This window comes from Corapipo altera, unplaced genomic scaffold (assembly GCF_003945725.1).
Source record: "Corapipo altera isolate COAL_440 unplaced genomic scaffold, ASM394572v1 23b, whole genome shotgun sequence".
NCBI classification, from domain to species: Eukaryota; Metazoa; Chordata; class Aves; order Passeriformes; family Pipridae; genus Corapipo; species Corapipo altera.
In genome coordinates, this window is record NW_020884885.1 from 7,659,498 (window position 1) to 7,683,519 (window position 24,022).

Genomic DNA, 24,022 nt, shown 5'->3' on the forward strand with positions numbered 1-24,022 from the left:
TGGGACTCAAACACAATACATGTTTTATTATTAAAAAATGCATAAAAACTAAAGACATGCTTCCCAGAGTTAGAGTCTATATGTACATCTGCGCTTCCCAGGCAGTTGCAGGGAGCTTAGTCTTCTGCCCTCACTGCAAACATGCACTGCACAGGTGTTTGTTACCCTTTGTTAGGTGTTCTTACCTGCATTTACAGCATTCCAGCCAAATGAAGAGAAAACCCTATACTGCCTGGGATGTAAGATGGTGCAGTTTGTATCTGTGACTGAGAAACCATACTGAACTTTTAGAGACACCTGTAGGACATCTTTGTTCAGTAGCAAACTTTACAGAAAGGACCCATGCCCAGGTAGCAGGCTGAAATTCCCCTTCCCTAGGAAGAGTTCTCACTAAGGGCTGAAACTGGACCTGAATTTCGTAGTTAGATCCCAAACTTACAACAGGCAAATACTGGGCATCAAAGGATTGAGTGTTCTGATATCAAATGTGCAATCTCTTTCGACTTATTGGTCCCACCTTTGCCAACTCAGCAAATGCTGACGTTTGTGGTATTCACATCTGAGGAAGTGCAATGTGGAATCCTAAGTCTTGTGATCCTGCTGAGTTTTCAGCGCAGTGAAAATAAAAGAAATTAAGATCTAGCAAATATTTAGGATAAGTAGAGGAAGATGTAACTGCACTTCCTTGCTGGGAACCACTGCACAAAACAAAGGCTGATTTACAGTAAAATATTAAATTATTAAAAACCACACAAGCATTTGCAGTTACAGTGAGTCAGACATGCTGATTGGAAAACAAAACGAAACCCAAAGAGCAAAACCATTAATTTTGCCCTGACTGGAAGGCTGCAGTGATACTAGCCTATGTTTTATGTGACTTTTACAGCATACCAGAAAACCCCCTAAATTGGAAGGCCAGTGGTTCTCAAGCTTTTTCATCATGAGGCCTCTCTCTTCAGAGATCTCCCAGTTCATCCCTTCCCCCAACTCACACATCTTCTGAAAGCTGATTTCACACTGTCACTATAGCAGCTACAGTACTTGGTTATTTGAAGAAGTCATAGGACTAATACAGAAAATGATTAAACGAATCTGATTTTGAAGCAAATGCTGGAACCTGTTCCTGCTGAAACTGAAGCAAGTCTGCCATTCTGTATCTCAGCTGTCTCCTTCCTCTCCTGGAGGGCAGCACTTACCATTAATTGGCAGTGTTTCTCCATACTGCTGTTAAGTCCTCTCTACACTGTTTCCTTTCCATTCCTTTGAAGTTGGATTCTGTCCTCACATATGCCAGCTGCTCTCCCTCCCTTTGCATTTTAAGGTGAGCTGCAAGTCTAGTCAGGCCTGAACTGGCATCAAACGGAAGAAAAAGAAAGACATAAAAAAGGTACATGGGATGAAGAGGAATGCTGGATTTTCATTTTTTTTCTAATTTCCTTGCTAATCAAAACATCTGAAACTCCTAAAACAGCCCTGGATCGAGGAAGCGGCAAATGTCACTGCATAAAATAAGCGAGATGTTCAAATTCAGTGCTGGGTAGAAGCAGATATGCTGATCAGTTTGAGAACCACTGAGGTAGGCAACAAGTCTAGGCAGTACTGCTGAGTGAACACGAGGGGAATCTTGCCCTCTTGTCCTGAATGACAGTGTAAATACCCACTAGTGCTTTCAGAGGTATCAGTCCTGAAGTCATGCAGCCAGGATTGAAGACACCATCTACACAAGAGCAAGCACTGACTGAACAGAAGGTGTATTCAGTTCTGCTCCAACATTCAGTGAGAAGGAGCAGAGCACAGACTCTGACTGCCACCTTAGCTCTGAACTCCCTTCAGCAGGATGTGGTCAATCTGTAACTCTACTGCCCCTCTCCCCCAAATCCAAGGGGTTGTTGGGGTTACGGTTCTTCCAAGCCGTTTGCCACTGCAGCCCACATCGGTGGTGAAAGCCACAAAAGCTGCCCAAGAGCTCTGGCCAGTTCTGTTCAAAGCCGTTCCAGATCCAGCATCAGAGCCCCAGGCGACATGGCATCGTGCTGCACAAAACCAGTCCCAGGAAAGTAGAATGTCACTGCTATGTACAGGCTAACAACTTTTCCCTCCTCCTGTCTCTAGCTCATACAGCAGGCTTTTGTCCTCCCCTTCCTGCCCATCTGGATGCCTTTCACCCTCAGCATCATCTCCAAGGCACAAGGGGGTCATGATGTAGCGATAGTCACTTGTGACAGCAGCAGCTGCCCCAGCAACAGTCTCTTCAGCATCCATATTTCCAAAGGAGGCATGCAGGGCAGGGTCACTTGCAGATGCCTCTTTGTCCTTCCCAATGTTGACATAGAGAGGATCTTGACTGGAAGAGAGTGTGGACATCCTCCCGCGAATCATTTCCAGCTGGGACCGAAGCACTCCAAAGCTAGGGCGTAGTTTGGGCTCAGGATGCCAACATCTACACATGAGATCGTAGCTGCAAAACAGAGGAAGACAAGAGCCCTGAGAAGCAGAGCAGCCATGCCCTGCACCTCTGAACAGGGGCTTTGGGCAGTGCAGCTTAAAAAAGCACAGATGCTTTTCCCAAAACCTATCAGCTTTGGCCTTGCACAGGCGATACAGCATGTGGATGGTCATTATGGATCTAATTTCTTGTTCCTTCCCATTTTCAAAGGCACTAGCACTCTGGTCAAAATAGTTATTTAGACAGTATCAAAACCCCCAAAAGTCCTGTCAAAGCATGCTGAATTTCTTGATAAAACTCTTGTTTTGCTGTCTCTAGGGAGCTAAAATAGGATGGTGTGACATTACCTAGTAATAGCTTCTGAATTTATTCACAAAAAGTGTCCTCTCAACCTCTGCCACATCTGAAACCATCCCTTCAATTTCTAGTTCAAGAGCAGCTAAATCACAAGAAGAAAACTAATACTGAACTGTGGTAGGCACAAGTTATGTCCAGAGTATTCACACTGTGTTAACTCAGCACTCCTGGAGTAGCTGAGGTGTGCTGCAGTTTCTGCCTGACAGGTTGTCAGCAGGACTGGAAAAAAGCACATGGGGTTTGTTTAGAGGACTGTTAAAGAATGGACAACAGCTTCACTGCTGGAAGAGGGACGCTGAAATGGCCTTTCCAGCACAAAGGCACCACCCCTATGCAGAAGATTTGTTCAGTGCCTCAGGCCCCATCCTGCACCATTTCTCCCTTTTCCTGTGAGCCACCTCAGCTGTGGTTGAATAAGGGCCAGCATAAGGAGACACCACGGGCTCCTATGGCCTGTGCTTGGGCAAGGGGAGAGAAGCTCTGCTCCCCTGTGGCTGCTTTCCCAGCTCAGTGTCTGTGCTGGCTGGACTCCCACTGGCCAGGCCTCTGGCTGGAGCATGGCCAGAGCCATTGTCCTCCTCCTCTTTGTGCATCACCACAACAGTGACAGCTGCATTCCTATGGCGTTATTGTTGCCAGTTTTGCAGGGAACAGTAACAAAGCACAGTGCTGGCACTGAAAAACACTGCATACAAATGAACCTCAGTTAAACTTGTAAATGGAAAAAATCTGATATGGCCTTTACTGGGAAATAAAGCATTTAATGATGGGTTTTATTTTACTTTTTCTGTTCCTTGCTTACTATCAGATTTACAAGACTGTTTTTGATCTCGCACTACTTTTACAGAAAGCTTCTATGGTTCAGTTCCCTTAATCCTGATTAATCCTTCACAAACAGTAGAAATAATTCTAAACGCTCCAGATAAAACAGAAACTTCCTATTCTATGGCACCAAATTAAACACTTTCTTTTCCCCTCGCTGTCAATCAGCAGAAATTTGTTTGAAAGAAAGGTAGGAAACTACTGGCTGTACTGAATCAGCTCCAAAACTCCATTTCCCCAGTACCCTACTTCTGACCACGTCCAGTAGCAATCTTTGGGGAAAGCACATAAGCTGAAGGTGGGTGTGTAATGAGATCTTCCTGGTATATTCTCTCAGATCTCAATAACCTGTAGCTCAAGGGCCTCGCAAAATGGTGGTTGTACCTTTTCAGTAGTTTTTAATGGATTTTACTCCAGTGCCTACCTAGTAGTTTTTTGAATCTCTTCTCTACTTTCTGCATCTATAATATCCCTATAGCCACAAGCTCCACAACCTGGAATCAAAGCTACTCACAGCAGTAAGGATGTAGACACGTAATGAATTTAAGCAGTGATATATATAACAATGTTTTCATTTAAACTCAGTAACAGTTAAAATGAACTGCTGAGAAGATAAAAGTGTACAGCTTTAGTAACAAGAGTACAGATTATTCCCCATGTGCAAAAAAAAAGGAAAAGGAGAAAGAAACCACATGAAATAATCTACCATCAAAGCAGGAGGAAAGAGGAACAATAGAGGACTTCATGTCGCCCATTTTACATACAAGGAACTGCCTGAAAGGACCACTAAAGTCAGTGCTCACAGTTATGTCTTGCTTTGGGCACAACACAGAGAAAACAGACTTGCTTGGGCCCTCAGTGAAATGATTTCACGTTGTCCAGACAAGGCAAGCTTTTACCCTGGGATAAATTACGGTAACACTCCCTGAGGGATCTCAGCGCCACACATGGAGTCCAGGAAGCTCCAGCCACCACCCATGGAGCAAGGGTTCCTGAGCAAACATTTCACATAACCTGCTACCCAAAAATGGTGCTTTGGTTGCAGGACTAATGCAGGAGCACACGCTGCAGCATGTGGCTGCCTGATGCCCTGAGGACTATCTGAGTCCTTTCTGTAAGCCTGTAAATGTCTGAAACCAGTATCTGCAAGATTGTCTTGGTTTTGTTTCCACCTGTAATTTACAGTGGGACACTGACCTACAGAACTTTAGATTCACCTATCTGCTCTCTTCTCTTTCAACCTGCTATTTCTGAGAGTAGTAGATCCAGTTCTGAAGACTGAGCCAAGCTATGAAAGACACATGCAGGCCCCTGCCTCTGCAACCCAGTTTCCTCATAGTCTTGCTAGACTGCCTTCTGTTCAGCCTTCAGGGTGTGCCATGAAACTCATCCCTTTGCTCAGATGTTGGCCTGAGAAGGCAGGGAGTAGTTTCTACATAAGTTATATACTTCCCACAAAGCCAAGAGCTGCTAATGTTGACACCGTTCAAACCCTTGAGCCAAGTTAGCTGCTTGTGTAGTTACCACAGGATCCTGGGAGCTCTGCCAGCAGAGAATATCTGGTAGCTAACCCAGAGACTTTCTAGTGAATGCCTCTGTGTACTAGAAAGTGGATGGATTCAGATCAGCATTCCAGCTAGCTGCCCCTGTTTCCTTCCAGCAAGCCAAACTTCTCAAGAAATCAAGTCACCAGGGTGAGGAAGTACTCACACATCTTCCAGGCACTCCGGCGGCTGTTTCAGCCTGTTCCCACTGATGAGGTAGTTGTAGATTTCTGCATTCTCAATGCCAGCATAAGGGGTTTGCCCTCTGGTCACAATCTCCCACATGGTCACCCCGAATGCCCACTGAAAGAGAACAGCACAGAGAACAAGTGTACAGGCAGTTCCCTGCTCGCTGCGGTGGGGTTTCAGTATGCTCAGACTGTGCTGACCCTCCCAGTCTGGGGTAATGTCATGTGAACAGCAGTGGTGCAAGGACTATCAAAACTCTAGTTAGACAACAAAAATGACCCATCAGACGCAGCTGACGCTGACATATCGTCTTAGGATATGGCTGAAGGCCCTATCCGGCCCCATTCTGCAGTGGAGCAGGGGAAGATTTGGGAGCTGCTGCTGTCTTCCACCTGCAGACCTCTCGCAAGCATCTCCTACTCATGGTTCTTTAAGGTATGCAGTATTGGGTTTGTGCTATAAGAAAATTTTGGGTTGGGGCTCGCAAATCAGTTTCTTAATTCACTGAACCAGATTCTGAGCTTCTAGTAATGTACAGGCACAAGTGAAAGCAGAGTTTAGCCAATAAACAGAGCAAGGAACAAACCATGCACGGCTCACCTTCATTGCTGCTCTGCACTGCAACACTCCTTGTACATTTCAACTGCAAGGTTTGTTAGGCGCTAAAGATTACTATTTTCATAAGCAAACCCCTGTCCAGTATCTACTGTAAACTGGCTGAGCTAGTGATCACCAATTGCTAAACACTGTCTACAGCTGTTACAGCAATCACTGAGCAACACAGCAGCCACATTACAAGGCACTCTCCAGTTACATTGTGACACGGATAACTGGAAAGGCAAGTCCACAGGACTGAAGGACAAAACTAGCATGAAAACAGACAAAAGGCAGCGAGGAAGAGAGGAGACAGTATCAGGAAAAAAAAAGAAAGGAACAACCAAAAAAACCAAAGGGAAAATATGCAACAATTTCAGATGAATGGGTTTAGCCTTGCTCCCCAGGGGCAAAGTTATTGGGAGTGTCTAAGCACTGATGTATTTAGATCTATGAAGTTCCACCAATGCCTCCTGTAGCACAGAGAACCTTTTCTGCACTTACACATAAGTGTGTAGGTTACATGCACTTCAAATGTCACCTTCAAACTGTCATGGAGAAGAGAAAGCAAAAAGAATAAGAAAGAAGAAACTGCATAAAGAAAGAGGAAAAGGAAGAGGAGCAGGGGAAAGGTGAAGAAGAGGATGGGGATAAGAACTGAAAAATAAAGGACAAAAGGACAAGAAGAGGAAAAGGGTTGATTTCTTCTGCCATAAGCCACTCTCACATATTTTTGGTCTTGAGTTGTGATAACACTGAAGGCAGAGGCAGCACCGTCCCTCAAACCCAAGGCAAACTCCCTTTCCCATCACCAGGGCCTTTTCCCACATTGACTGGATACAGAAAGATTCCTCCACTTCAGTAGGAATACAAATGGTCCCCAAATGCACCAGAGCAAAACTCACCACATCGCTGTGCGTTGTGTACAGATTATCTGCCAGACTTTCCAGAGCAAGCCACTTCACTGGTAGCTTGGAGGCACAGCCCTGACGGTAGTAGTCTCCACTGTAGATTTTCTTAGAAAGTCCAAAGTCTGCAACACTCACATTCATGTTCTCATCCAACCTATGGGAAAGTTTTCATGATTGAGGAAAGGAAAGCATTTTTTGGCTATGCCAGGCAAGAAAATAAAAACCAAACCAAAAAACCCATGTTCAAGGAACTGAGGTATATAGTTGACCAAGTATTACCAAAGAGGATAATGATTTCATCTACTTGATGATCAATGTGAAACAGTTGAGTGGTCTCAAATCAGTTCCTTCAGACTAACAGGGAAATAATTAGGACTAATGAAGTAAGGAAATAGCCATGCTCAGACGGTCTACTCTGTTACACAAAACAAACTTAGATACTTTCTGTAGTTTCCAGGATTATCACAGGACATCTGCAGTGCTCAGTGCTACCACCAAGGCCTGGTGAATGGTCTGAATTGCCCCTCATCCACTTAAACCTAGACACACTGGTAGGCAATAGAAGTGAAGCCCACAAAGACTTCATGTTCCCAGGCCTTATAAAGGACTCACTGCTTTCCCCAGATGATGTGCTGAAACATGCATTCAGCTTCCTCTGAAGGAAGTCTGCAAAAATAGGAAATCAGTATGGGTTTTCTTGTAAATGTCAAAGCAGGCTAACCCATCATTTTTTATTATGACTATTAGGCTCTTATCTGTATATCTGGACATTCAAATGCCTTTGGAAATGTGTGTCTCATTGTGGATTTTATCAGTTGTTGTGGTTTTGTTCAGAGGCAGAGTTCTGCCTGTCTGATTGGCTTGTTCCTTACTCCATTCTTAGGGAAGAAGTAGAGTGGAAAGAAGAATAAGGACTTTTCTACCCTTCAAAGCAGTCAAGTTATTTTGGGGTCAGGAACAGTGAAGTGAGATCACACGGTGTGTTCACCATTTTAAAGGCATTCTCCACCAGCTTTCAAGGAAACTACAGTTCTTATATTGTGATAATCAAGTCCTCAAAATAGATACCAGAAATACAGACTTCAGGCTACAATGAAAGTTCTTTTCTCCTAATACAGCCAAACCCATTCTCTCCTGTTAGTTACATTATATTGTGGAACAAAGAGCCTGTACTGACACGCAGCCACTAGAATAGCTTCTAATTACAAACACATATTGTAATCAACTCTATGAAACTATATGTGCAGACCAATGATGGAAAAGTTCCTTATAAAAAAGGTTTATTTGAAAGCTCAGTGGGAATTCAGGAGTTGCTCCCTGCCCCCAGCACCACCACCACACACCCCACTACCATGGTCATGGCTCCCCTATGTCTATTGTCACTCAAATGCAAGGATCATCAATCTCAGACAGAATCCGTCCCCACTGCTGTGACATAAAAGTTTTCTCTTCCCTCCCTCACCCACTCTGGTCTTTTTTTTCTCTCAAAACTCATGGGTCGCTTACATGCAGTTCCGAGCTGCGAGGTCCCTGTGTATGAAATTTTTTGAGCTCAAGTACTCCATCCCACTGGCAATGTCAATCATGAACTTGAGGAGTGTCTGAACAGGCAAGTTCTGTAAGAAATAACAGTTTAAGTTCTGTTCCTGTAAGCTTTTGACACATATGGCAAAACTGCAACATTTGCTGCTAGCTTAAGGAGCAGAGATGGGGGATATAGGGAGGGGGATGGAATGGAGGAGCTGGTCCTCAACATGCATGGAATTAAGTACTTCAACATCACATCTCACAACCTTCTCTGGTATTAAAATCCAGTCATCTGTCAGTGTCTTTGGGAGGCCAACCCTGAACCGCTCCGAGTGTGTTCTCTGAAAATCCATACCCTTCCAGAAGGAATTCTACTGAAAGACAGACTTACAAAAGGGTTTTCCCCAATCCGTGACATCAGCAGGAAAGCATGGAGGTCTCCATGCTTCATGAAGGGCAGGATCACCATGGGAATTGGGAGATGGCCTTTGGGACGGCTCCGTAGACTGACTCCTGATGAGGACACACACAGCAAAGGGGTGTTAGCAAACAGATCACTCCCAAGTGGAATCTTAAAGGTTGCTGTGCCTTCCTCTTAGAAATCTGGAGGAAAACGTGCAGTTTTGGCAGGTAGATTCCATGCTCAAGGCCCCTTTCCATGACTTCATGCCAGGAGGTGTTAAGATACCTCTAAGCCTGTTTGTTTCAGAGGCAGTACTAAGTGCCTAGCGCCTCTCAGATCTTCTTGCAGGACCTGCTATAAATGTTTCTAGGATCACTCCAGACCAGACAGCCCCAAACCCCAGGCTTTGCAGTACAATCTACACATTCTGGAAATTGCTTGTGTTCCACAGCGCTGACCCACAGATGTCGTACTTCTTACTTGGTACTTTGGAAAGGCACAATCTTCCCTGCCTCTATTTATAGTGTACCAACGCATCTGTCCACATTTCATGGCAGTGTAGACATATCTCGGCCATCCAAAGTCTCCCTGATGTAGTTCGCAAGAACCAAAGAAATGGCTTAAATAAGAGATGCTTATTACTGGTGTAAGAGGGCAAGAGTTGAGAGCACTTACACACACTGGGCCCAGTGAAGGAGCAGTGCTGATCTATGCAGGACTCCAGGCAGCACAGAGGTGGCTGTGCTAGCACTGCTGTTGGACAGCAGTGGGGAGTGAGATTGTGTGGGATTGTGCAGGAACAGGAGGTGCTCTGTGGCATAAGCAGCAATGCTGGCTTACCAATCAGTTTAGTGACGTGTGGGTGGTCAAACTCCTTCATACACGCAGCCTCTCGCAGGAACTCCTCAATGTCAGTCGACGTGAAGATGTCCGCTGGAAAAAGTGACTGTAAGTTTTCTTCCTTTGTGGGTGGCTCCAAGGGACTTTACAAATAATGATTATCAGAAGCTTGTTCTTTGTGGCACAGCACATCCTCTCAGACCTATAGCTAGATAAGCCATTTTATAACAAAGCAGAGCCTGACACTCTCACCTGGGATGGGCAGCAATAAGCACACATCAGGGACATCTGGTAAATTGGTTCTTGGCAGAGTAAAGACCTGCTGATTAGCAGCTCTTTTCTCAGTAAGAACTTTCCTTGGAAGCTGTGCAAAGCATGTGGGGGTTAAAGATGTAAGAATAAATTAGGTAAAAGAACCTAAACTACAATGTCACGGAGAGGAGACATCACACAAATGAACGAAAATGTTGAAACTGAGGAGATGGCCTGGAGCCCCTGGCTGACACAGCAGACCCCAATTCATCTCTGATAAGGATGACATGAAAGATCAGTGGTTCTCTGTCTCTGAGCATAATTGAGTCTTCTAAGGTGCTGGAGGTAAGATTTCTTAAATAACCACACTACTGGAGAGCGTGGACCAAATTCAGCAGTGACGTACATCAGCATAAATTTGGAGTAAATTATTTCTCATAGCTATTACTCCAGATTTATGGAAATAGATCAATATAATGAAGAATTTGCCCAGTCAACTACTTCCTCCACTTCTGTTGCTGCATTTTAGCAGGAGTCCTCCAGCCCTGCTGCAAGATCAGACTCAGACCTGTAGGGGAGTATTCATATTATCTGCTTTAGGCAAGTAATTTCAATATGATTCAGCAGACAAAAGCATATTCCCTTTTTACAATCAATGGAGAAAGGAAGGTGCCTCTGGAGGTTGACAGATTGTTCCTAAGTTAGATGCCTGAAGGTAGACAGTCTGACTATACAAAAGCTTGATTAGAATTATTGCTGAAGCTGGATTAAGTTGATACAATTTACACTAGTGTGATACTAGTATATTTAGTACAAGCTGGTATTCTGTGACAGCAAACTGAGTTCCAGAAGTGAGTGAGTGTGACTCTGCTTTCAGTCGGTCTCAGTTAATTTTTGCCTTACAGGCAACAGGGATGAAATAACATTGGTTAACCTATATAAACACACATATATGTACATACTTGCTTTGATTTATACCTATCTCTTAATTGATTTTCTTGTTACAGACTTTGTCTGATGAATGTGTTAGTTGTCCTTGTTATGTATACTCATCAAATGACAAATCAGAAGGGAGTGAGACTACTTAGTCAAATGTGCCTGACTGAGATGAGTTAGCTTGTCACTGCATTCAGCCCAAACACTCTTCTGTTTATTCCAGGATATAAGCTTGGAGGAGTACTGTCTTTCACTGCTGAATTATTAGGGCAAAGCAGACCTGTTTGAGCTGTCTGTGCCACGTGATACAGTGGTTTTGATTGCACTCACCACGTGCTGGATGCTGTAGAAGCAACTAGGGTGGTATAGGTCTTTCCCTGAAAAGCTTCCACTACAAAAAGACTGACATGAAAGGGATGGGTAGAGTGGCTGAGTTGGAAGCTCAGAGAGGAGTAAAGAGCATCACGGCATGTTTGCTGAGAGCAGGACAGACAACATTTAATCCTTCCAAGCTTTCTTTTCTTAAATAATTCAGGTACCCCTGCTCTCACCTTTCAGCATCTTCACTGCAACTTTCTGGAAAGAGCCATCATCTAGCTTCAGTAGTGCCTCTCGAACTGACCCAAACTCCCCTGTGAAATGACCAGAGAAGGCAGTGAGGGAATAGCTTCTTGTGAAGAAAGTATGATTCACAGTAGGTTCCCTTCAGGGGTCACTGGGAAAAGCTGAATAACCATAAGCAACGCTTCATTTTTCATTCTGCAGTTCCAGACACCAACTTTCAGCATATGTGTGTCTAGAAGAGGTAGCACTACCAGTAGACAGAGATCACTGTGCTGGCAGTCCAGAAGGCAAAGGAAAACAACAGGGGGAAAAAAGCAATATCCAGCCAGCCAGACGATGCAGAGACAAAGTTTAAGGTGGGATCGTAGGCAGACATTTCTGGGGAAGCCATATCATGAGGGATGAGTCTGAGCAAGGTTCTGGTCAGAGAGGAGGCTGTTGGCTGAGCAGCAAGTGCATGGGTTGGCAGAGGCTCTCACTATTAACAGCCATCAGAGCTGAGTGATGGTGCCAGACTAAACGATTTGAAACATAGTCAGCCTTATCTCTCAAAACTCAGGGAATGACTTCTATGAATCACAGTCGACCAGAGAAAACACAGAGCACCTACTTGTATGTGAGTGATATGCTGATTCACAGGAGGTAGTGTCTACTCTGGTTTATTCTCTAAGGGAGATAAGAGGAAATGCAACAGGCCAAAACCTCTTCAAATTATTTTGGCCTGAAGTGGCTTTATACCACAGCCTAACAGCCTCTTTGCATTAGATCTGGCTATAGATTTGCTCTCCCTAATTTTGTAACTGCCTACTCCATCCAAAATGCATTAGTATGAGGAATTTCGGTACTGAAAAGAAGGAAGCACTCAGGACATCCACCCTGGAAACAATATCTTTCCACTAGCTTTTCACCAGTGTCCTTCACTACTGTACGGTACATGCTTACTACACAATAACCACAAGCAGTGGATCTGACCACAAAAGAGGAAAATGGGAAGGAGCAAAGGCATTTCTTGCTGCTTCCATACTATGGAGCTGTTGCTCAGCTGTAGAGTCAGTAGAGCCCACAGTAATGCAGACATGCCATCTTACAACCTGTGTGCTGAGTGTGGGGTTGCAGCAGTGGGACTGACAACACAGATCAGATCCTACCAGCTGATATTCTCCCAGCAAGATCATGCCCTGGGGCCCCACTGCAGCTGATTTCAGTTTGTTACCTGCCATGGAGACAGCCCAGAAGGGTTGAAGTTCCAGAAGTCCCAGAAACTGGCCAACAGCTGATACTCACAAAGAAATGACACAGCTGTTTAATTACTTAGCTTTGTTAAACCCTCTGAGAACACTTCTGCAGGAAGGTCATCTTCCTGCTCTAAAAGAAACGCATTTGTTCTAAGAGGGATGGAGTAGAAGAATGCTCCCAGTGGGAAAGGGTCAAAGAAAACTGCAATAAAATTAGTCTTATAAAGAACAAGGAAGCAAAACACTTCAGCTTCCTTTTGCTTATGACCCTGACATGCTCCTCTCGTAGTTATTGGCTTTATACTTACACATTTTCATTTATTTCTAAAGACTGCCTTCAGACTGAGAAGTAAGGAAGGATGATTCAACAGTCAGCACACTGGTCTGCCATTTGGGAAATCTAAATTCAAACCCATCTTTCCACATAGAGTTTCTCTCAGGTAAGTTAAGTGAGAAGCATCCCACTTTTGCTCTGACAATCCCTCCTCATCTGAAGACCTCAGAGAAATATTAGCAGCACCTGTGTACAAGATCCAGCAGGAGATTCACAGTCAGAAGCACTCCTAAGGACTTGAACTAATGAGGACAAAGGTCAGCAAAATTCAGTACCTGTTCCAAATGTGCCTCCCTAAGAGGCCAAATTAAAATCTGGAGGCAAACCACCCCAGACACTGAGAATACCTGAAACTGAATTAACTTTTTTTGAGTGGTTGGAATGTTTGAGGTATATCATCTCTGTCTCTGTATTGTCACAGCCCGTTTAATACTTCATGCATGCTTATGTAAATGGAAGGAATTCTATAGCACCATTTTATTATTAGAAGGAGCAGAAGTTTAACTGAACATTCCTTTGTTTAAATCTCTGAAAGAAATTCACACACCAGTTAATCAACAGTACTTCGGAAAGCTGAGCACAGACTGCAGTTCATGACTGTGTTGAGCCATATTATAGGAATGGCTTAGCCAATATCCTCTTAGTTATGCTAAACCTCTGAAATGTTTTATCCCAGTGGAAGGGATAGCTCCATTTTAACTGCCATTTAAGGAGGAGAGAAAATTGCCACAAGGAGGAGAGAAAACAGGTTGCTTATGATTGCTTCTCCTTACTCAACAGTAAAGGTAACACAAGCGGGATTTTCAATGTAAAGCCTTGTTCGGTTTTGGTTCTTACCCTTGCCCAACATTCTTCCCAAGGTGAACTGCTGTTCCTGGATTAAGACATCTTTGAGTTTTGTCTTCAGCTCATCACTTATCCCTATACTCTCCACTGGAAAAGAAACCAAAACATAAAAATGAAGAATTAATAAGGATACCTATATATTCTGTCACAACAACAAGTATCACCTGTTCTAATCTCCATCTCCAGTCTGATTCCCATACTGTAAGGAGGAAACCTGAAAAAGCCAGTTCCCTAACATGTCCTCTAGCCTCACCACAGACAAGAGGCCAGTAACTTTCAACCACAAGAAAATGTACCAACAGTACTTAAAGGGAGAGGGTGTGATAACACCACCCTCAAACACACCAAGAGCAACAGGAATATAGAACTAATGTAAATAACACTGAGAAGATAAAATCCAATCAGAAGGGCCACTGACAGACACTGGTTCATACAGCTTAATTTAAGTTGATGGAGCTGTACCACTTTTCAGTGACTGGCTCTCAGACTATTTCAAGTACAATGTCTCACAGCACCTGGTTGAGAAGGTAATGTAATGTCGAAAAATTTAGGGTCACTAGATTTAATGGAGAGACCTTTAAATCCAGGGGAGCAAAGTTAAAGACTCAACCCAGCTATGTAGCGTTGCTACAGAGAACCATGCCTTTGATGAACCAGGAGACAGAAACGGATCATCTTAACTCTGGCCATTCCTGTTACTCAGGCTTCTGTAATTCCTGGCTTTCTAAGACTGATTAATTGGTTCGTGCTTGTAGCACAGCTCAGCATACTGAGTTTAAAGCATACTGCTAATATTCTTGAGCTGTATTTATCTCACCATTGTATAATATTCCAGTTGAAGAAGTCCCTGTAATGTGAAACTGGGGCAGAGGAGTGGTAAATTCATGTCTTGCGCTAATATATGCAATGACTGTAGCTGTAATTAACAAGTGCAAAGTAATTGGTATGGCAATAGCAATTCTGGCCTTTCATCTCTGCAATTCACAAGGTCTAAGCCTCTTTGTAAATTAATCCCAAGTTTTGGTCAAAAAACATTAGTTTCAGTAAAAACAGAGACTGTATAGTACATGCATGAACACATCTTTCCAGGCAGAATCACTCAAGTCATTTTACTTACGTGTTGCTTCAATGAGCTCTGGGCCCTCCCTGTTGAAAGACCTGGCAGCTCTGAAATGGACTGCTGGATCCCCTCTGCCAACCACACTGCCAAAGGCATGGCTAGAAGGCAGAAAAGACACACAGGGCCATGATTACATGGGCCATTCACTTCTAAAAGAGTGCGCTGGACAGTATGGATGATTTCTCATCCCTTGACATATAAATACTGCAGACTGTTTTGTTAAAGAGGGTGTAGCCGGAGAAGAGGAACAATGGGTTTATCCTGCCTTGCTAATGCACCTAGAGGGGGTGAGAGCCTTCCAAAACAAGGGAATCACTCCTCCCCATTGCTGGGAGAAGCTGCAGGTTGGGGCAGGTTGCAAGAGTCATTTAAACAGAGATGCTGCTGTGAGAGGGAGGTCTGAGAGACTGAAAAGAATGGGAACCCTGCTTGCTGCCGGGAACAATCCACAGCCAAGCAGCCAACTGTCAGAGGTGATGGAAAGGAAACTTACTGGGGATCCAGAGAGTTCTGGGCAGTCAGGAAGTTACAATCAGCTGCTAGACTGAAAATCAGCATGGGATAAAGAGCTCAGCCCATAAGAATGTTTCATTAGTGAGTCTTTTCTCTTTGAATCTCTTAAGTAGCAGTGCTAAGAATTATCTCGATCTAGTTTACATTTCTATAGTCTAATAAAGCCTAGCTATTAACATAACATTTTTTCTACTGTATTTTTGATGTTCTTATTTTGAAGAAAAGGTAGGCATTCCCAAAATTGTTGAAAAAAACCAACAACAGCCAAAAAAACCCCCCAAAAAACCCAACCAATACAGTTATTCAAAGAAAGTGTCAAAAGTACTCAATCAACAATGCTTTTTGAAAAATAATTGAGTCGGAAACCACACTAGAAGAGAAAGCAGAGATCTCTCTAACCAGCACAAGGAGAGCCTCCCTTACCCAAACCGAGTTTCCTTTCTTCTTTTCCGAAGAAGAATAAGAGCCAGGGCAACAGCCGTGACCAGAGCTGTGAGAATGCCCAATGCCACAGGAACCCAGGACGTCCCATAAGGAGGTTGTCTCTGGCCACCTAGATGATAGAGAAACCACCAGTCAGGAAATAGAAGACTGTCAATGATAAACAGACCAATTTCTTCTTTTTGCTTTTAAACAGAAAAGCCATGCTGCTGGACCTGGTGTTCACAGTGGATCCTTGTATACTGGAATTTGGCATAAACAGCTGCCCAGTCAATCATCATGAAAATTAGCTGTTTCACACAGCAAAGGCAGAGCAAATGTATCTAGTTATCAGAAACTATTCTTAGTCTTTAGCCTTGAGAAAGTAAAAGGCTCTGCACCAGATTATAATACTTTACATAAGATCATGATCTGCTGCACTTTAAACTGGAGTTTCAGGGCAAAAAGGTTGCTTAATATGAGCATTCTTTGAGCAGGTTTCACCTTGTCCTGCTGGAGGTAGTCATCAGAACCTTGACCAGGCTACACAGTACTCCCTGAATGTCAACCAGATAACATTTTGAAAGACAACAGTGAAAGACAATTGCCTCATGGTAATCTCAGTATAAATATTTACACTTCTCCTCTAACCCCTCCCACAAAGACAAGCACCCTGAGGGATTTGGTATTAGCTATAACTTCACAATGTTGTTTGGTTGTGTGCGACTTGTCCATGTCTCTCTCCAAAGAAAAGGTGAACTTTAAAAAGTGCCCTGTCAGTCAAGAAATAAGTTAGTGAGCCTACTGGTTCCAAATCTGAACTAACATTTGCTCCCAGAATATGTATACTTTTGACTACAAACTGTCTACAGAAGAAATGGAGATGCTGTCAATCTGAGTAAGCTCCAGGCAAGGAAGGTAAGCAATATAATTATAAATAAAAAGAATATGATCTATGCCTGGCAAAAAATGATAAATTAATCCAATTCCCTGAGAGATTTCTTCTCCAAATACAATTACTAAAGCTTAAATGTGAATTTGAATGGGTTTATTAAAATCTAGGATAGCTCTCATATCTTCAAATTATTTAAGAGCAAACAAGAAAAGGTAACAGGTCCCTGACCACCTCCTTTATCTTCAAGCTCACTTGCTCAGCATCAGCAGTTGACTGTGCTTTAGCAGAAGGTAGGGAAGAATCATCTTTGATGATATAAGTAATCCTATTATAAGTCATGACAGTATAAGCAAACCTATCCCTAAAAGAGATGTTAGGTTGATGGGATGGGATTTGGACGAATCTCTGCTCAGATGTATACAAAAAGGAGTCAGACACCCTTACTGGCAGAGTCCTGGCAGGCAAGAGGCTTCTAAGGCTTGATTACCAGTTACATTGATGAACCTTATCCAAATTTTTAAAGAAGGAATATTAGTCTAAAACACAGGTAGAGCTTAATGAAACATTGAGAAAGCAGACTAGTACTTCTCCACTTGAAGCAAATTATCAGATCTTTAGTACTTATTTTCCAGCATCTTACCTCCTTCACTGACTCACATATACTTTTATCACCCAGAAGGCTTTACAGGCTTTGGGTTTTATGATACTACCTCTTGCTGCAACTTTTGACCCAGCCCTTCAAGGCTGCTTATGAGGAGGGAGAGATCAGAAACAGAAGCTGTATTTCTCAAATACAATAAAGGTAACTCAAACCCTCCCCAAAATTCCCAAGCCAATCACCTGGGCTGTGTCTGCCAAACAATCAGGGTAGAAACAACTAACAACACTCATGTGAAAGGTCCTCTCTGATAGTTAACACTAAGGTTTCCTTCTCCCTGCGGTGAGACAAATCTCTCTCGGCTTATTTTTCTAGTCTCTGTTAGCTGGCCTCGTGAGAGAGTGGGGATTTAGGTCAACTTCCGGGGAGTCCCTCCGAAAGGAGTGTGGATGAAAACAAAACAAAACAAAATTATTTTCCCTGGTTCTAAACTGCTGGGCATCAGGAGCCCATCCCACATTTTATAGCAAATGTGTCAGAAATAGAAATGAATGTTGAAATTCACTGCTTTTCCTCCTCCAGCCCACAAATCATTGCTTCCCCACTGATGTCACTGAGCTCAAGAGAATGGCTGCAGCCCAAGTAAAGACCAACCTGCCTCTCTTCTCTCAACTCTCTCTCTCTCCAATCTCCTATATCCCCCTTTTTTAACCAGCATATGCCTTAAGACTGCACAAGGCAGAGAGAAGACGGTATTATTAGATGAGTTTAAAAGAGTACTTAGGAGCCCATTGATGATGAGAGCCCTTTTATTTCATAGCAAGTTTATATCTCAAAGGTGTGCAAAGAACATAATCCAAGAGTCTTTTCCTGCCTACAGTCGTGAAGATTACAGATAGGGAAAAGCTACTAGACCATTCTGTTCCTCGCTCTGCAATGAAAGAGAGAAGTTTCTATTGAGAATGTTTCTGAAAATATTAAAACAATCTTTGTTAATAGCACACAAGATCTCTGCATAAGCAGGGTGGAGCTCCTACTGGCTCTGCTGCGATGACAAATTCAACTTAAAGTTTATACAAGCTTAGTCATCCTTATTGCCGCACTGGGAGCTGGTCAGAAACCACCCCTGGCATTTCTCACAGAAAGGAAGCAGTGCCAGTTTTCTATTTTGGGAAAGGAAGCGACTTATATTTTCTACCAGGCCTGAAACAAAACTGCAGTCTTTCTGCAGCTCTACTGTTTAAGGCCTGTCAGTGTTTCCACAGTGAACCTTTACTTCCAGCCTGTTATGCTTGTGAAGAAATACATATGCTTTCAGAAAGCATTTGACCAAAACAAGCACCACTCCTGATGCTACTTTTTTTTGAAGTGGTTTGTAAATAAAAACAACCAAACAACAATATATAGAGCTTTCAGGATTCTCCCACCCCAGCTCCCTGTAAAATGCAAACCCTATACATTCCCTGGGGCTTCTTGCCAGTGATGGCCATTTTCCAAGGAGAACTAGTCCCTTCAGATACTTTACTCTGTGTTTGGGTGCCACAGAAAAAACCTGATCACAAAGCAGGAGGAAAAAAATTGATGGAGTCAGTGACCAACCTCCATAGGGTCAGCTCTGGACCTCCACACCCCTTCATTCTGCTTTAAATAATTTGAGGGCTTTGATCCCAAAGTGACTACGTGCTCACACATAACCATCAGTGCTGACTTCATCACGGGAACTGAGCTGACAAAGGACCCGAGTAACGTGCATGTTAAAACCATCATTAGATGCGCTACTGCAAGTAAGGCTACAACTGTCTATTAGTTACTCTGCCTCTATCCCCCACCTCCTGCTTGCCTGGGAACCCCACTCTAAGTCCCTCTGCCATCTTAAGTATGGAAGGATCAGGAGAGATTAATGTCTGTGTGGTTCCTCAAAGATTTGTGGAGTGGGAAGAAAGCAGCAATAGGTGGACCATCATCAGAGATGATGATTGGGCCACAGGAGACTGGGATTTTTGTATGATCTCACCTCACAGACTTCTTATCACCAATCTGTATCTTTATTTGGAACATCTTCCTCTTTGTTGTTTCACAGTTTCCTTCTAAGCAACAGCATTCTTCCCCTTCTATCCATTTCCCCATAAAACATCCTGTCCCTCTTCACAGCCCAACTCCCCTTGCCCATTCACTGTGAAATACAAGCAGCAAGCAAATCACCACAGGTGAGCCTAACTGCCCTTCATCACTGGGAATGCACTCCACACATGCATGTTCTTTGCTCCCAACAAATCCTTCCACATAGTTCAGATAGCATGATACAGTGTCTGTACCATCATCTTCCTCTTCTACCAGTAGCTCAGCTAATCCATGGAGACAGCTAAACTGGTTTAATATAAACATATTCAGTAAAACAATTACAAACCCCCATGTGGCCATGATTTGAATCAGGCTCCATTGAAACTAGTCAGGAATTGCTTCAAATTAAATCAAAGAGGAGAACCTGTGTTAGAGGAGTTTTCTGTCACATTTACACTTGTGTGGCTTAAGCCTAAATTAAGGATTTCAAACCTTCATTTGCACCTTTTCTGTGGTATCTGCCCTTCTCCTGCTTTGCATTAAGCACAGCAAAACCCTGTTAAAGAAGACAGTAGTGGCCAGAAGCTGTTTTGTTTACACCAGATCTTTAAAGATTATTGAATTTCTAATCTGCTTGATGAAGTGTGCTGTTGTATAAAGCCACGTGTTTCAATCAGTGGTAAGCACTGAAAGAAAAAGGGTAAGAGAAAACAGCAGTCCCAGCACTTTTGACTGTTTCTTCAAAGTGAAGGAAAGGTAGTGAACACTCACCCATGACCTCTTGGGCTTCAAGCAGGAAGAGGTCACTCCAGGGCCCACATCCTGCAGAGTTCAGCACACACACCCTGATAATCAGGTCTTTGAGAGGATTCCACGTTGTGAGATTAGCTTTTGTATCCTGCACAATCATCTCCCCCTGAGTGCAAATGACAACAAACTGTAAACTGTCTTAAAAGAAATCCAGTGTAAAACTTCACCTTTAAAACTAAACCAAAACATCACCGTGTGCTTCTTTGGTGCTATAAGAAGGGTTAGAAGTTGTGACTCCTGAGTCCTCACCTCAGTTTGGTCACTAATCTGGGCTATCATCTTGGGACTCTCTTCCCAAAAATAGCTAATTGTTTCCCAAGGCATAAGGAAGGTATGAGGTTTAATGGTTTCTTCCTTTGAGGTCCTTCCATGCAAGTTGCTATAGAAATGTGTTTTTTTCTGCTGTTAAAAGATATACCTCCTTCTTGTGCTTTAAACACAAAGATGTGCTAACATACTGTAAAGCATCTGACAGTTTTAATCTAAGAGACAAGGCTGTCTATCTGTTCTAACCTGTTGACCAAATCCCAAATGGCTTCTGAATTTCATGGCCAATTTTCACTTAGTATTGCAAGGCCAACATATTTTCAGTAGTTTTGTGGATCCTCTTCATACACACTGTCTGCAGTAAACCCATGAAGATTTGGCTGCCACCACTGACACAATGTAAATTCAATGGGAACTCAAAATACTGTCACTCAATGACGCTGACCTAGGATGAAATGGGTCATGCAAAAAAGGAAATAAGTCTCTTTTCCCTCTAGCTGTCTATTATTACAGGCTTGTTCATCACTAATAAGCACTGGGTAAATACCTATTGGGAAGCTAGAAACCATAAAAAATGCTGTGAATTTCAAAGGCTGATAGATACCTGGGAAAGGTCAATGAGGAAGAACAAATGAAAGGCCTTCTACCCTGCCAGGGTCCTTTCAACTCCCTATGTTTTGTAAATTAAACAAAAGAATCTGTGATTTACAGTATAGCTCATTCACTTGTTAAGTACATCTTTGCTGCTATGACTTGGAAAGCCAAGGCCCAGTCACAGGAGAGAGAAAGCCGAGATCCTGCACTGTCTCAGCTGCCTTTGGGACAGTATTAGAAAAGGGTAAAGTGGATTCTCTCTCTGTCGTCCTTCCTGTACAAGGAATGACAGAGAACTGGTCTGTCTGCAGATGAACATTTAAGTGAAGGAATTCTGTGTATGCCAGGAAGGAAGAAATGGCCCTAAATCTTGAGGCTAAATACTGAGGAGTTCTCTCAAATCAGAATAGATCCATTTATACAAAAGCAATGCCAGCAATCTAGTTCCTCGGTACGAATGAGGAACCCTAAAGGCTATAAAATTTAATATGAACATTTTCCAACTGTGTCCAGCTACCTTCTTGATCTGTTACCTGAGTTACATTATCCTGAATCCATTCCAGTCTGTATCCTAGGACATTTTCTTTCAGCACATCTGGAGCCACACCTTCCCACTCCAAAATCAGACCGGGATCTCTTTGAATAACGTGGATATTTTGAGGGGTGCTGCTTGGAGCTGAAAGCAGAGGACAGAACACAATCACTCTATGCAGGAAAATAATGCACTATCTACCCTGAAAATGACAGTTTCACCCTCTCTCTTGAGATCAGCCAGAAGAGAGAGGGTGTGAGGAGAGAAAACAACAACTGCAAGCCACCAGCATTTTGTTTGCTTCAAGTGGAGAAGATAGGTTGGTCAGTATCTCTCATTTCTCTCACAGATCCCAAGAATCTTAGAGAGCTAATGCGATCAGCATGTAGAAGCCTCATGGTTGGATCAACTTCTGTATTGTGCATCATTGCTGTTAATCACATTATTTTGTTCTAGGAGTCCCTTAAAGTGGACAGAATCTGACAGAATAACATTTCCTGTATTTCAGAATAAGCAAGGAGTTAATGAAGTTCATCATCACTTCTTTTTCAGATTCAGAGCTGCTTTCCTGTTCTACTCTGCTATTTCTTACCAAGCTCCAGGGTCTGGAAATAAACCCTGTCGGTGAAAGGGGAGCTGCCCATCTCATTGCTGCACTGCACACGAACGCTGTAGTTGGTAGAATGCTTCAGGCCTTGCACTCTGTAGGCAAAGGGCGGCACTGGGGTGATTTCAGTGGAGACCTCCTCACCATCTGGTGACTCAGCTACCTGTGCCAAGAGTGACAAAGAAATGTGTAAAAATACATATAGTACCAGTGGTGCTTAAAATACCAAAAAGGGAGTTGTCAAACTAAGAATCATGAAGTGACATCACTCTAACCCTGGCAGTACAACAATTTTCCACCAACTGAAAATTTGGTTCCATATTTTAAAGCATTTCCTTACCTGTGTTACAGATTCTACAGTTGATTATTATTCCTTTAAAGAAAATGAAACATCCTTGTTGCTTTGAGTGTTAGTGGCTGGCTTCTGAGGATTGTTTAAATTTAGGTAATGAAAACTGGTAGATCAACTTTCATGTTGCCTACTGTCACCTTTTGATGAACTCTTTTTTTCAGAATTTTGTATATTTTCAGTTTTATAGTGGATTAGAGACATGGTAGGCACTAGTGGCTTGGTTCAACTAAACTGTTGCAAATTAAACTGGAAAGAAACTTTTTGCCACTCCTGCAACCCTTCTTTTTTTTCCCCCCAAATCCGAGCTCTTAAGCAGCACAAATGTTAATTTAAATCTGATATCACTGTGTGCTCTTATGGCACAGAAAGGTTCAATGTTCCTACTTTTATACAGAAGAAATCACTGCACTGCTCCCAGGCTCAGACTTTCTTCTCAAGTGCATATGAAATAGCAAACCTGGGAGTAAAATCAGGGTGTATTGACAAAAGTGAAATAGTCATAGGGACTCTATATCCTTTAAGCAGCAGCATTTTTCCCTTTCTCACCACCCTTCTGCTCACTCTCATGTACAGTTCTGGCACACTGATTTATTTACCTAATACAAAGGAAGAATCTCAAAATTCCTGAATAGAGAAGCATATTGTTGTCATTATCAGTGTCACCCAAAGCAGGAAAAAAACAAGCTGACTTCTGTGTAAAACCCTGTCTATTTGATGATGTGTTTCTGTTCAACAGTTTCAAGAGCTGGTGCTCTTGCATCTGTCCTTTTCACACCCTGGAACATGGCTTGCGTTAACAGCAAAAAACTGCTATTCCCTGCCCTGATCCCAGGAGCAATCTGCCTGTCTGAAAGTGGTGCTCCTGGTGCACCCGCTGCAACCCCGAGTGCCAGAAAAGCACAGCAAAGTTCCAATCCCTCTTCCTCTTCTGGGAGGCTCCAAGCAGAAGCACAATCATGACGAGCCAGGAACACGTGCATTTTCACATGGAGATGTGGGTCAATGTCTCACACAAAATCTCTCAATGTGGGAGTCAGAGGAAGCATGGTTTTCTGACAGTGGAGGGTTATTGCCAAGTTACTCTGCTCCCAGACTCAAATGCAGGAACTTCATCCTCCCCAAACCGAACAGAAAAGGCTTAGAAAAGGGGTGAGAGACTGCTGAGTGGACAGAAAGTGAGCAGCTCTGCTTCAGAGCTTTTCCACATGTCCCATCACCCACTCCTGCCTCTGCCAAAAGTGAGAGGGGGAACTTAAACCCCAGGGTGATTAGCATTGCAGCAAGCAAGCCAGAGAGAATAGGCTATTCCAACCGGAGATAACTGGCATTGTAAAACAGAGGAAGAAAACCATTTTTGACATCGAACAAGAACAGAAGCAGCAACAAAACCCAGAGACCACGGCCAGCTATATTCAGGAGTTCTTTCTGCCAATGAGTTAAATCAAGATGATGG

At 43.1% G+C, this 24,022-nt stretch overlaps 1 protein-coding gene across 4 annotated transcripts in view; it reads right to left on the reverse strand.

Moving 5' to 3' along the window:
- TYRO3 (TYRO3 protein tyrosine kinase) overlaps positions 1 to 24,022 on the reverse strand; it is a 43,222-nt gene continuing 19,200 nt past the window's right edge. For all 4 annotated transcript variants that reach the window (XM_027641856.1, XM_027641857.1, XM_027641858.1 and 1 more), the window contains 13 exons: positions 22,203 to 22,380; positions 21,612 to 21,754; positions 20,179 to 20,323; positions 15,857 to 15,986; positions 14,918 to 15,018; positions 13,792 to 13,887; positions 11,373 to 11,453; positions 9,634 to 9,726; positions 8,782 to 8,903; positions 8,370 to 8,479; positions 6,858 to 7,017; positions 5,336 to 5,472; positions 1 to 2,458 (listed from right to left, as the gene is read on the reverse strand). In XM_027641856.1, the coding sequence (XP_027497657.1) occupies positions 2,083 to 2,458; positions 5,336 to 5,472; positions 6,858 to 7,017; positions 8,370 to 8,479; positions 8,782 to 8,903; positions 9,634 to 9,726; positions 11,373 to 11,453; positions 13,792 to 13,887; positions 14,918 to 15,018; positions 15,857 to 15,986; positions 20,179 to 20,323; positions 21,612 to 21,754; positions 22,203 to 22,380 (1,872 nt within the window). In that variant the 3' untranslated portion in view covers positions 1 to 2,082. The remainder of the gene's footprint in view (positions 2,459 to 5,335; positions 5,473 to 6,857; positions 7,018 to 8,369; positions 8,480 to 8,781; positions 8,904 to 9,633; positions 9,727 to 11,372; positions 11,454 to 13,791; positions 13,888 to 14,917; positions 15,019 to 15,856; positions 15,987 to 20,178; positions 20,324 to 21,611; positions 21,755 to 22,202; positions 22,381 to 24,022) is intronic.